Here is a 14,330-nt window from a genome sequence, read left to right as displayed (position 1 = left end):
CGCTGTCAGCGGATGCTGCGGAGCAAGTGATGGCTTCGGCTTTAATAATGGAACCAACTGCGAAGGTTCGGCACCGACCGGAGATCCTTTGGCTCAGGGCCGGTCGAGACCTGTGGGCAGCATTGTCATCGGCACATGGCTTAACTCAAAACCCCCATCCCACAGTGGGCGGTACTAGGCTTTGACGTGCACCGTTTTGGAGGGGTAGGGGCATCAACAGTAATCACACAAAGCGTGGTCTTCAAGCGTAGACTGGAACCAACTGAGGTTTATGGAACATCCTTGGGCGCTTTTTCCTCCAAGATCTCATCCTCACCTGAGTCGTGTATTAATGAACGTAGGAATGGGCTGTTGTGCCAAAAGGTAGCGCGATTCAGGCTTTGCTGAAAATCTTCAGCGTTTGTGAAGAGGATTGCGCCATCCTGATGTGGGCCCACCATCAGTCGCGTTGCTGGGGTGGAGACTTCTAGCTGTGGAACACAAAGCAAGTCGCAGCATTTCTTGTTTGCTCTGAGGAGAGGCAAAGATTGCAGATATCTTGGAGATCATCTGAGGGGTATTTAGAGTGACATTTGGGGCATCTCTTGAAAGGCACCTGTTCTATTACCTTGGGACTGTCTTCCTACTCTGAAGGGGAGGCTGAAGCATGCGGTGCTGAAGGTCCTCGCGGTTCAATCCGTCAACGACAAGAAACTGGAGAAATGGAGTCAACATTGTTGGCAGGAAACACGTGGAAGAAGTCTTCCGACAATGGGGTGGAAGACAACGGACTCCAAGGCTACGACGGTACCGAATCACATCCTAACCTGATGGAAGAGAAAAACAGTCTAAATCGAATCAATGCCCTGGCGCATCTAAAAGCAGAGGAGTAGTCACAGAGATCTTGTGACTCGAAAGACTTCTTTGAAGATAAAGAAGTTGCAATCATCTGAGACCAACACTAGATGGCAAGAGTATGCAGAACATGTATATATACAGCCACACGTTACGAATACAACATTTTGTGCAGAGCCACCCAACATGTATTCTATGGACATTATTCATGCTGCACACCTTTGCCTTGCCAAAAAAACACAAAAAATTCATTTAACATACCACAAATGCACTAGAGACATTAAGAGGACAGTGAATAGTTTATATGAGTTCTGGTTGGTAGGTATCCCCTCCATCATGAGCCAAGGTTCAATAGCCTGTTCCATTGAACTACCAGCCAGTTGCTACCAACTATCAGTCACAGAATAGGATAGTGCGGTGGGTGGGTGGGGGGAGAGGTAATGGATCCCCCTGTACTATGGATGGCAACTACACATTGATTTCACCCTCTTTCCAGCAGAACCATCGCTCTACGGCTGAACAGAGGCAGGACATGAAGCACCTCCCAGTGAACATTCATAATGTAGTCCATTCAGGGTGAAGTAATGCAGATCCGAATAAATGAACAGGGCAGGGTGATATAGCTTTTACATAACAGGACGTCTGCTCCTCCAGAGACTAAAGGCTGTGCTCTCATCGCAGCTTGTCTATGACAAGTGTACAGGCATGATGATCTCAGACTGTTGCAGCTCTACAAGTTGCACTCATTTACACCAAGGAGTATGTAGGCAGTACTCTCAGACCAAGGGAGCCTTTGGGGCAATTTCTCAAAGCAGGAGGTATACATGCCAAGGTTACAGACTCTTATTCTATTGATGGGGATTTCAGGCCACAATAAGAATTTACCTGCAGTGAACGACGATGGGCCCAGGGCCTGGAATGCTTCTTTGTGTCCGGTTGATTTGGTCTAGGAAACTCAGCACCCCACCAGGTTTGTTCGGTACACCATGATCCGGCCAGCTCAGGTACTGGTAGTGCCATATGTGTCTGGGAGGCTCCTCCTGAGGGACAAGAGGGCTATTAAAAAAGATTTCAAGACTCTTTTACAGCACTTTGCATCATTCTAGACTACATTAGAGCACACCAACATCTCAAAAAATTGACTCGGATGCCGTCCATGCTGTACCTTTTGTGAGAAAAGCTTACACTTCTGCTCACGGTGTACCCGATGCGTGTGTAAGGGAATCTTGCATTGCTTCCTATGCAGTTTGTGGCCTTTAGTGAGCTGGGAGAACCTTGCACTCCAGTCCATGCAGCATGTGTTATCTATATGTGATGGAGATTGCAAAGTGTGGAGAACATGAAAAGGTTTTGCAGCTTAAAACTCTTCACATGCTGAGTATTATCCAGCCATATATGGGTTTGGCTGAGAACAGCATCTTGTTTACAGGAAAGTGAATGGCAGGTTCGCAGTTACTTAGTATGTTTGCCACAATCTATAGATTGCTTTCCCCCCCATAAGGGTCAGAAGCATACATGTCTTTGGTAACAAAGAAGGCACAGGCAGGCTTGTGTAGTATATGAGGTAAGGAAATTATATTGCTTTCTAAAAGCTATGGAGATATTGTGGTCTGTGGTGCAGTGTCTGCTGAGCTAGAATATAACAACTATATACAGAAGTCAATATGTGACTTGCTTATAGGGTTGTATCTCTGTGTTGTATTGTGTAAGACACATGCTTGTCATAGCTTCTTATGCAGTCAGAGTAATATAGAAGCCTTTACCAACACCAAACATGTGTAATAATCTTCATCTTGTCGAGCCGGCCTCTAGAGAAAATGCAATTCACTATTTCATTTGAGATGACGGTACTTTGGTAAATTATGGTGGCATTCACAGGACTGCTACAACTTAATTGCTCGAAGTTCACTAGCTCTGCACAAGGATAGGTGGCAACTGAAAATGTGACCTTGAACGTAAAGTGTTGGAGAGACTGTGGACTCAATGGAGGTAACGTGTTTAGGGTCAAAGTGGTGCGAGTGAAGTGTGGTGACGTAAATAACACTCAAAAAAGCATCCATGGCTCGTATGGTGAAAAGGAAAGGCTATCTTCCCTCTAAGTATGCAGTGATTTTTCACAATCCTTCTGGAAAGCAGCAGTGCCATGAATGTGCACCCAGCTGCGGTAAATACAGTAATATGTCCTGCACCAAGGTTATGAATGTTGTGCATTTTAGGTCTCTGAAGATGTGATACAAGGTGTTTTGGTTTTGCTGAGCAACAGATTTTCGGTCTATGAGAATATCCATATATTTCTGCGAGATATTCCAATATTCAAGTTCTAAGATCTCAGGAGTTAACTTATCAAGTTCAGCAAATGGCTTATATTAAAAGAAATGTGCCTGCACTGGCATTTCCAGTATGGCTTCTTTGACATGTCAAATTGCACAAAGAATGCAATTGCCACTGGATTCAAGCTAACCTAGCTGATGAGGGGTGTTACCCCGAAACCGATCCAGGATGCTCGTTTACAATCCAGGAAAGACCTGGCTTGGCAGTTCGCACTGGACTGTTCCCAAGAAGAAAAGGGTCAAGACTGATTTGCATATGGGTGGGTCTGAACTGGGGTAGCAAAGTGAGCTAAAGAACGATGATGGATTCAACCCAGATATAATAGTGACTGGGGGGTGAGTGTCTAAAAAGTTTCAGCGCTCTGTCCATCATCTCCTTGGGTTTGCTTTGTTCACCCTAAGTTGGCAGGGTATGCTCAGAAGTGGGTCCCTTGCCCACTGTGCCAATAGAGTCAAACTAGCCTGGCTGATGAGGAGTGTTCCCCTGAAACCGGTCCCAGGATGCTTGTTTCCGGTCCAGGGAAGACCTGGCTTGGCAGTTTGGGCTGGAATGTTCCCATGAGGAACACTGTCAAGACTGATTTGCATATGGCGGGGTTTGAACTGGGGTGGCAAAGTGAGCTAAAGAACGATGATGGATTCAACCCACATCTAATAGTGCCTGGGTGTGAGTGTCTGAAACATTTCAGCGCTCCGTCCATCATCTCTTTGTATTTGCTTCTTTGACATGTCCTTCACGGAAAACAATCTTGCTAGTCGCATGTGCGTGCAAATGCTATGTTGTATCTGCTGTATTTTTTGATGACTAGATGGAGGAGTGATAAAAGGAGAGGCTAGTAATGGTGATTTTTCTGTTTTCCATTGTTCTAATCTCCAACCCCCAATCAGTGATTATAGCATAAACAATAGCATGATTTAACTCGTGAATGTTTTCCTAATCAGTGTTGATTTGGAATGTGACTGACCCTGTTGTGCTCTCCTGTCATTTTATGGGCAAGGAAGTGAACTTTGGCCAAGATTTTGTCATGTCATGGGTACCAGTAGGGACAGATGGCTTGGCATTCATTCCCCAACTGCTTCAAGGAAAACATAGTTGTGAACCACTTTTACCTTGTATCAGAATGTAGAAAGTCACCAGAGTTAATCCATCACCTTCAAGGCTAAACACGGATTTGTCTACTGGTCCTACAAAGTCTGGCCTCCCAACCTGTAAGGGAGTGGTTTGAGATTACGGTGATGGCAGTGACTGGACCAGAGAATAACTTGCCTAAAGCAAGTGTTGAACTGTCTTTCATCAAAGACGATCATCTAAGATTTGTGTTACAATTGTTAGATACTCTCAGCCATCATTTCAACATGACAATCGAACGTTAAGCCCTTCTTGCAGCCGTAGATATTGCAAGTTGACAAGATTCAGAAACATTTCATCACTCTACCCCCGGTCCTAGATTGCGAGGTCTGGTAAGGATGAATCATGTACAGAGATACAAGAATTCAACTTGTTAGATGGAACTAGTATGATTACCTTTACAGAGTTTAAATCTGTCACTCAAAATATTTTCCTTGGTGGGGTCAGACTAGACTTTTGCAAATTGACTGGGAAGCCCAACAAATACAGAAGTGCAGTGTTCTGGGTTATCCTTCCCCATGCTAGGGTAATCAGAACAAGTGTTATCAATGTTTATTGCATTTTCCTGATCACATAAGGTATCCGATGTAGTTGGTGAAAAGCATGAGCAAATATCCCTAACCTGTGCTCCACAGGGAATTCCCTAAGGATTGGGGGTTCGTCAACCTGAAAGAGAAGGTTTAGCATTTTGAGTTTTAATACACTGCAACAAATCGATTGGTGGCATGCCCCAAAGTTGGACGTACTGATTAAGTAACTTTGGTTTGATCTTCTACTTGCATGTTTGCTCGTGACTCATGCAAAGGAAAAGTTGTCGTCGAGTCTCCATAGAGGCTCCTCCAGCAAGTGAAGCAGAAGGCTTATCAGCCATTGGCCACATCTTTGTGGTTTCCCATCTCAGTTTGTGCTGAACACTTGAACTTCCCAGTTACCAGTGACCTTTATCTAAACAGTAAATCTGAATCGGATGCATGTGTAGAATGTGTAGCATGGCACACAGTACTAACGTGATGCAAGAGTCCATTATTCCCAATAACCTCAATTATTCTCGTGGACAAAGGATGAGGCATCTGATAAAAAGGAAGCGGCATTTAAAATGCCAGTACTACATTGTAATTGCATTATATAGCGCTTACTACCCCCGCTGAGGCGCCAAAGTGCTTTTTCAGCAAGTAGCACGCTACTCTGGAACCCAAAAAGTATTAGTGGTGAATTAGTATAGTGAAATATGAAATTAATTTGAGCGGTGGATATGTTAGTCTGTTATTTGGATTGAAAAGGATAGTGGAGGGATGGAAGAGGGAAGGGTTTGAATTTATATAGCGCTTGCTACCCTTGATGAGGTGTTGAAGGGCTTTCCGGAGAGTAGCACCCTACTCCGGAATCCAAACAGAATGAGTGAGGAATTCGTATAGGGGAATATTGAAATATGAAATTAATTTGAGCAGTGGACATGTGAGTTTATTATTCAGAGTGAAAAAGGATAGTGTAGGAATAGAAGAGTGAAGGGTATCATACAGATTGGGGTATCATTGTGCTATCACTGTATTTAGTGTGACCTCTAAAAAAGCTCGAATTTGACTGAGTGAACAATGGTATTTTATGTGATTGACAGCAAATCGTAACTGGTGGAGAAGAAAAATAATTTTCTGCATTGAGTAATACAACGGAATGCCTTTCCCACGCATCATTTACCATGCAATGCCTTTATAATGCAAAGTAAGTATATGTTAAGGTAAATGAAACATATATATATAGATATACACACACACACACACACACACACACATATATACACACATATTTTCTAACACTGTAGCTTCGATCAGAAGGACCTCCAACCCTTGCAGGGCGGCTTCGGCGTGCAGGAACAGACACTTGCTGAAATCTCCAACTCGCTATCACACTCTTAGCAGACAAAACGCTGTACACCCGATCTCAGTGCAAGTAGAAGTGATTTATTTACGATATGGCAGGATGCCACAGACCCTAAGTGTTTCGGCTATTGTTCACGAGCCTTGATCACGGAAAGGGCATTACCATCTAACCCACACATTTAAAGTGAGCATGTGCTAATTAAAATAAATATAAAAAACATTCGATTATATTCTGCATAGTCTATTTTCTATTTATTCATTCCATTGTTTGTCAGTATTTTTAAACCATAAGTTTCCATTTACAAGGAGACAAGTCAATTCATAGTGCAGATTTGTAGGCTACTTAATTAAAAATAAAAAGTAAAATGCATTCTCTTATTATACAGTTTAAGTATCTACACCGCGCATACTACACACAGGTCTGACTCTGGAAGATAGGTGTTATCCAGTCCCCTATATGTTTACGATGTGGAAGGGAGGATGGGACATTTTTACATACCGTTTGGAGCTGCACTGCGTAGCAGCCCTTTTGGCGTACAGTATTGTCATTCTTAAGCGAGGTACTATCATGGGAACTCCCACTTGACCCATGACTTTTTCTCTTACACAGCACGGACGACATAGGGGGAAATAAATACACACAACATCTATTGTTGTTAGCCCTTACTATGGCCAAGCGCGATATCGCCCAGATGTGGAAAAGGACTTCTCCCCCGACCATAGGTAAATGGAAAACCGAACTTTCCAGATGTATGTTGCGGAAATTGCTGAGTTTCTAGCTTGTGGCTGTCCAAAAAAGCACAGACAAATATGGGACCCGATGGGCGACGTGTCGTGGCATAGATCTTCCTCCTGTACCATCCACGGACCCCTGATAGGAGACATCACCTATCCATATATTCATCGATCTCACCATTTCATATTGTATGATAACCCGCCACTCTACTAATGTATCATATGCACAATTGCTGAGGTCGCGTACAGTCCGCATTTCGTTTAAGTTATGTAACCTGCTTGTTTCGCAGGTCTTGCATTTGTTCATAAATGTCGGTACTCCTGCAGGTCTTTTGAGGGCTGCAGCCCAAAATTCAATTGAATCATCGAATAAAATTGGTTTAAAAAAAATTAATTCTCTTAAACCATGAAGCTATAATCTTGGTGCTAAATTCCAACATTACATCACAAAACTATGGTTTGGTCCTTTTATTGCATGGCATCTAGCCCCAGGGGGCATTTTCTGTGTGCCTTGTCCCTTGTGTCAATCAAGCCCAAGTGGGCCTTCATCTAATTGTCACATTTACTTATCATGAGTACCATCCTAAGACTTCACAGTACCAATCCAAAAATTAAAAACCTCTCTTCATTTAACCTCTTCGATGGCGTGTGCAGACAACGGCCGGGGGCCGTCCGAACCGCGCATGCGCCAATTTTCACCGTGGTGGAATGTCCGCCGCGGCGAAGAGATTAATGTAAAAAAGAGGAAGATAAGAAAATTTCCTTTTTCATTAATACATCATTAACCTATTTAGATGTCATGTGTACTATCTTCGTTTGCTCAAGGAGAAGCTCTCTAAATTAGAATGCAACTTTATACCATAAACAAGTTCCCAAAATACATAGAGTGAAAAAAGAGAAAAATGATGAAATAAAAGCTGGAGACTTCCACAGGGCAATGCGATACCCACAGTCCTAGTATACGTGAATGTAGAAAAAGAGGGGGAAGGGAGAAGAGATATTCCACAATCTTGTAATTCATGTATTCAAATGTATAGCTAAATCTTGCCTTATGTTGAGATAATTTCGTTCTACCGTTTCTAGGTTGATTATATACTCTAACACTACGCAACCTCATGCATTGGTCCCCTTCCCTCTGTTGCTTCCTAACATGCCCAGTCTGAAATAAGTCATCAGTGTCCAATTGCTTCATTATATGCCTAGAAGTGAAGTGCCACTGGGTATTTCGGATCACATTTAGTAACTGACCATACGTGCTGTAGGATAGGTTTTTTGACAGGAAAAATAGTACCGCTGATGCATCTAAGTGGGCAGGCACATTCTATGCAGTACACTACATGATCTGTTTTGCAGTTAACATAGTGTTGTATTTGATATGGTTTCAACTGGAAGGGACCATTGTATGATGTTCTGGATGTGCTATACTTGCAGGCCTTGCAATTTCTGCAGCGAAAGAAACCTGCAGGCTATGTATCAAGCCATGTTCTCGTACTCTTTGCTTGAAAGTGGCTATGTCTCTCATGTTACTGCTCCTTTTGTATGTAATGTTTGGCACTTTCCCCACATACATATCTTATCGTTCCTTAGAACCTTCCAGTTAAGTTAGGATCTCAATCACTCTTTGATCCTTTACTGAAGATCGTGATTACTCTAACCTTCTTGGGGCAGTCTCATTTACTTGGAAAGCCTTTTCCTCTTGTATACTGGTTCCATACAGCAAACTCTCTCAGTCTCTACATTTGGCTCTAATTATTGCAGTATTCAATACTTTTGTGGGATAGCCTCTGGATCTAAATCTTTTCAATTTTTTTTCCTGTGCTTCTAGGAACTTCGCCTCCATATTACAATTCCTCTTCAGTCTTATCAGCTCCCCATAGGGCATGTTCCACTTCATACCCCCTGGGTGACCACTGATAGCTTATCATGCTGTATTCCCTGCTGTTTCTTTCCTAACTAGTGAGGTTACTAGTTTGTCCCCTTGCACCTCTACATGTATATCCAGAAAATCAACCATGGTTGTGATGTGAGAGATTGTGAAGGCCAAATTTGAATTGATCTTATTGAGGCATTCTATAAACTCATTCCAGTCTTCATCTGATTTCTCTCAAATTAAAAATAAGTTGTCTATGTAACAGAACTAAATATTCATGTGCAAAAATTCCTAGGCAATCATATTAAAACCAAGGGAACTAGTATAGGGAGGGACGGACACGGAGGTAAATGCACATAATTTCATATGTTATTTATTTAACAATCAAAACATTGTACACATAATAATTAGATAAAAAGTATTTGTCACAATTTTAGATACACAGTTAAAATAAACTTAAATTAATAACAAAAGCCAACAATAATCAAAAAAACAATTGGTATTTAAAAAAGGAAGTGGCAAGAATTTGTATTCGACGCGCGTTTCGGCGTACAAGACAACGCCTTCCTCAGGAGCCACACAAATTTTAAAAGCAGGGACAGGGTGCGTTTGTTTTTGATCTTTTACTCGATATGTACGAAACCTACAGTTTATATGGTCGGATTTTCTTGAAGACAATTGCAGTCCTTACATGAGTGCTGTGAACACCTTTATATAAAAATAACCACGATCATATGCTAGAACGTCTGATGAATGAAACACAGCTCGGGTTGAAAAACCGTGTAAACAGACGGAAAATTCCAATGATTTATGGCAACAGTTTTATCAAAGAATTGTAAAAGGTCTCTAATTTTTCAGTGACCCAATCAACACTACCGAAGCGGTATTTAAAAATGGAATTTCTTCGTCGGTGCGAAGCGGAAATGAATTCTACCGCATCTGCTCGTCTTTCATTTTAACTGTGTATCTAAAATTGTGACAAATACTTTTTATCTAATTATTATGTGTACAATGTTTTGATTGTTAAATAAATAACATATGAAATTATGTGCATTTACCTCAGTGTCCGTCCCTCCCTATACTAGTTCCCTTGGTTTTAATATGATTGCCTAGGAATTTTTGCACATGTGTTTATATCCCTGTCCTAGGAATCGTTATCTTAACTCAGGGGGTCCTTGTTTTTCCACATATAACAGAACTAAATATTCACACACTTAAAGAACCTCTACATATTGGGATCCATGGACACATGATCCTGCCACAAGCCCATAACCAAATTGGCATCGCCGGGGGAAAACCATGTGCCCATGGCTGTCCCTTGGAGCGGTCTAAACACTTACATTAAACTGAAATACATTTTTCTCCAAACAGAATTCGATCCTGTCCAAGAGCATCTTATTATGCTTGAAAAGTCCCATTGGCCTGGCTCTCAAATAGCGACTTACTGCCTTTAGGGACATCTTTGCGTCAAATACTGGTGTATAATACCTGAACATCCACAGTCACTAATGTGTATGACCTTTCTCATGGTATGTGTTTATCCTTTTCAGAAAGTCGGTGCTGTCACTCAAATATTATGGCAATGTCTCTACAAAAGGAAATAGAAAAAAGATCCACAAATACAGATGTCCTTTCCAGGAGGCTCCCTATTGAAGAAACTATTAGTCTTCCTGTGGCTTTTTTTTCTGTCCTTATGTGACTTTGGTAACGGGTAGAAGGTGGGAATTGTGGGGTTGTTTGTTCTCAAAAATAGGTACTCCTCAAATTCCACCATCCCATTTTCCTTCAAAGTTGATAACTGTGTGTGATACTTTTTAGTAAAACGTTTATATCTTTTCTAAATCGTTTGGTAACAGGTTGTATCAGTCAGGTGTCTTTGGGCCTCCTCTATGTATAACCCTTTTCTCCACAGGATCACCTTTCCACCTTTATCAGATAGCTTGATCACACAGTCTTTCCTTTCTGTTAAATGTGGTGACTTTTTAAACTGCGACCAATTCATATTCCACTTCTTTTGTTCCTTTAGCGATGGTCTTCTTAGATGTTTCAATTTTTAATTTTTATCTTCTGGAAGACATCAACAGAATCATATGGCAATATAGGGACACATCGCAATTTAGGTTTAAAATCTGTTTCACTACTCAAATTGGTCTCTAAGCCCATTTTATTGAGACTTTCAATGATTGTATTCACATTTCTGCCAAGATCTTGATTCTGGATAAAGCCCGTATTTTGATCCAAGACGCAAGTATCATAGTCCTTCTTCGTATTCTACCTTACATCTATTTGTCCCATCAGTAGAAGTAGTGTGTGCTTTACATAAGTTCTTGTTTTTTTTATGTGTGCTTTGACCAACTTTAGTTTCCAGACAAAATTTAAAAGATATATCCTTGTATTTGTATAGTTTGAATTCTGCTGTGAGGCAGACAGACAGTCCCAAGCTTAATACTTCCTTTTCCTCCTTCGTAAGCTCTTTGTCAGTAATTACTGAGCTCTAATTCATTATGTCTGGACACTGTTCCTGGTTCTGCTCCTCGTGGGTTTGATTCCTCTTCTTGACCCTCTCCCTCTTCCTTTGGTTGACTCTCCTCCAACTACTGTTTCAGCATATCTGTGGGCTGCTTGCGTTCTTTGTTGCAGAATCGTGTACTCGTTTACAAGTGTCTCCTCGGTTTCAGGAGTGTACGTAGTACTACTTGTTGATGCTATAGGCATTCTTGTTGTATTAGAATATATGGCGAAACTCATAGCTTAACTGTCCTCTGATATCTCACCTCCTGTTCCTGTGGTGCCTGACGGGATTTCATGGTTGTGGCCACATGACCATATTTTGTGGCAAATGTGAGAACTCGTCCGTTCTCATAGCCGGCTTTATCACTCATGAATTTCCACTGTTTGCGTTTTTGTGTTTTGTCTTTATACTTTTGTATCCTTGTTTCTATCTGGGCTTTAAAAGCATTTACCTCTTGTGGTGTTTTTGCATGGGATTCTAACTCCTTTTCCAGATATTCGATTTATTTGACTATACTTCCATACTCCTCTCATGCATGTTTTATTAGCATTCTGATAAACCCCTTAGAGCAATTCTGAGTCCATTCCTTTAATAGCTCATTGCTCAAGCTCCCAAGTGTTGGGTCTTTATAGATTCTAAGGCCCTGAGGGACCCCATCAACATCCAGATACTGTTGGTGGGGACGTGCCTTACCACCTTCTGTTAACTTAACGCTTCCTTAGTGGCTCCCATTTATATAACTTCTGCTTTAGAGGTGCTTGTTCCACATTATCCCCTACATTTCCAGTTCCCACAGCCAATTAGGTTAGCCCTTCCTGTGGCCATCCTATCCTTCAAATGATTTATTATTTTCAATGTTCTAAACTTTGCACCTAACATCAACAAACCTTCACATTTCAGTTTGGTGTGCACACACATACACACAATATATGGCATATATAGGGCACCCTTCCTTGGGGCTCAAGGTGATCTATCATTGGGCAACCAACATAAAGAGGCATGAACGGACCACATGTCCCAGAACTCTTCACGTACAGTCTCAATTGAGCAGCTGCATATTAGCATGCAATTTGATTTAAATGAGGAGGTGTGGCCCGCACAGCTTCTTTCGACCATGCCTCTGAGGAAGTTGAATAAAGAAACACGTCAGGCTGGGTCATATGCCATGAAGAACACAGAGAAGCCTGTGTGCCAATAAAGCTTTTAAAGGGGGAAAGCTAACCGCGTTTGTGTGCTGCTTATAATTTGGACACCCCTATGAGCCTTGATATATTTACACACACACACACACACACACACACACACACACACACACACACACACAAGCACACACACATCACCCCCCCTTTTTCTTACAAAATTATTTTAAATTGACATTTTTTTTATGGGGCAGACCTCCCAACTTCCACTTTAAAAAAAATATTTGTATTCCCACATTTGTAACCTTACTAATCAATACCTCTACCCATCCCTAAATCCTAGGAAAACACCCTTACCACCCTATATCCCTACACAACACCGCACACTGACACTGACACTGATCTCCACCCCGCCCTCCCCATTGACCAACCCTCCTCCTCCCCTTCATGCGAACGATGAGACACTCTGATCCTGCCTCTAAACTCAGGGCAATTAACCATGAACTGCTAACTCTAAAACCTGCCATACTTAAACTCATTATGGCCACCGAAGAGCTAGCCCTTGATCTCTCTCCCAACATGCCCATATTTGAGATCCCTATCGCTCTTCCACCAGGCCAACACTTGAGAGCCCACAGACGATCCCCCCCTAATACCACCACCCAAAATTCGAACACCACCCCCTACCCTAACGCCCCTTCTAGACCAGTCAGATCCTTTAATCCATTTCCGGATCCGGATATCCACTCCCTCCTCCATGAGTACACGTCCCCCTCTTCGAATATCTCTAGCCCGGCTATATGCTCCAGTACAGCCCATCTAATTGCACTTAACTCAACACTCCCTAACCATTATACTGCGGATCCCATCCGATCCATCACCCCTAACCCCCATAGAGCGCCCAGACTCAATGCCAATTCCATAAACTTCAGTAACCGTCTGCAGATCCCCACTTCACAACCAGCGCCCACGGACACCATGGACAAATCACACCTGAAATGCATGCTACTTAACTGTAGATCAGCGGTGAAACATGCCTCAGACCTTGCGATCTTATCCTAGCCCAAGATCTGGACCTCCTTATCCTCACAGAAACATGGCTCAACGACTCCTCTGGCCCTATCCTTGACCTATTAGTCCCTCCTAGTCACAACATTATCAGACTCGACCGAGTTAAGAAAGTAGGAGGTGGCATTGCTTGTATCTTCCGCAACTCTCTCACAGCAAAACAGTCCCACTCAGCTAATCTCTCCTCTTGTGAATACCTTTCCATATATATCACCAGCACACACAGACCGTTATGCAGCCTTTGCATCTTCTATCACCCCCCAGGTGAGAACCTCCAACTAATTGAACAAGTTATGGAAACCATCTCCTTCAACCTGGGGGGTCCCTCCCCCCAGATCTTCCTTGGTGACTTCAATCTCCGCTGGAATAACCCTCAGGATCAGGCTGCTACAACCCTCAAAAACTTCCTTACCGACCTACCTCACTCAATTCTGTGACAGCCCCACTCACAACTTAGGTTTGACACTGGATCTCATCATCTCAAACCCCAACTCCATTGATCTCAAATCCATTCTCCCCTGTGACTGGTCTGACCTTCATTTCATCAACTTCCTGATTCCTGAAAGTTGGAATCACAAATCTGTTCAACCACTCAAACTTAAACACTGGAAAAGACCGCTCCATAACACTAGCGTTAATGAGCTCATAGATGGCTGCAATCTCTGCCTTCCGCCGCCTTCTAACATGTCTGATGTCTATGACCTCTCTGACCATTATAACAACACCATGCTAGCTGCCCTGAATGTTACGGCCCCTCTTCAACTTAAAAGAATACCCATAAAAGACTCCAAACCGTGGTTCAATGAAAGACTAAATGAGGACAGAAGCAGTCTTAG

The 14,330-nt window shown here is 42.4% G+C and overlaps 1 protein-coding gene across 3 annotated transcripts in view; it reads right to left on the bottom strand.

Moving 5' to 3' along the window:
• Positions 1-14,330, bottom strand: part of LOC144754495 (tyrosine-protein phosphatase non-receptor type 11-like) — a 376,140-nt gene that overhangs the window by 60,710 nt on the left and 301,100 nt on the right. For all 3 annotated transcript variants that reach the window (XM_078642364.1, XM_078642361.1, XM_078642363.1), the window contains exon 11: positions 1,720-1,874. In XM_078642364.1, the coding sequence (XP_078498490.1) occupies positions 1,720-1,874 (155 nt within the window). The remainder of the gene's footprint in view (positions 1-1,719; positions 1,875-14,330) is intronic.

Source organism: Lissotriton helveticus, chromosome 5_1 (genome assembly GCF_964261635.1).
Source record: "Lissotriton helveticus chromosome 5_1, aLisHel1.1, whole genome shotgun sequence".
In the NCBI taxonomy this organism is placed as follows: domain Eukaryota; kingdom Metazoa; phylum Chordata; class Amphibia; order Caudata; family Salamandridae; genus Lissotriton; species Lissotriton helveticus.
The sequence above is the reverse complement of the archived record's forward strand: the minus strand, read 5'-3'. Positions and strand labels throughout refer to the sequence as shown.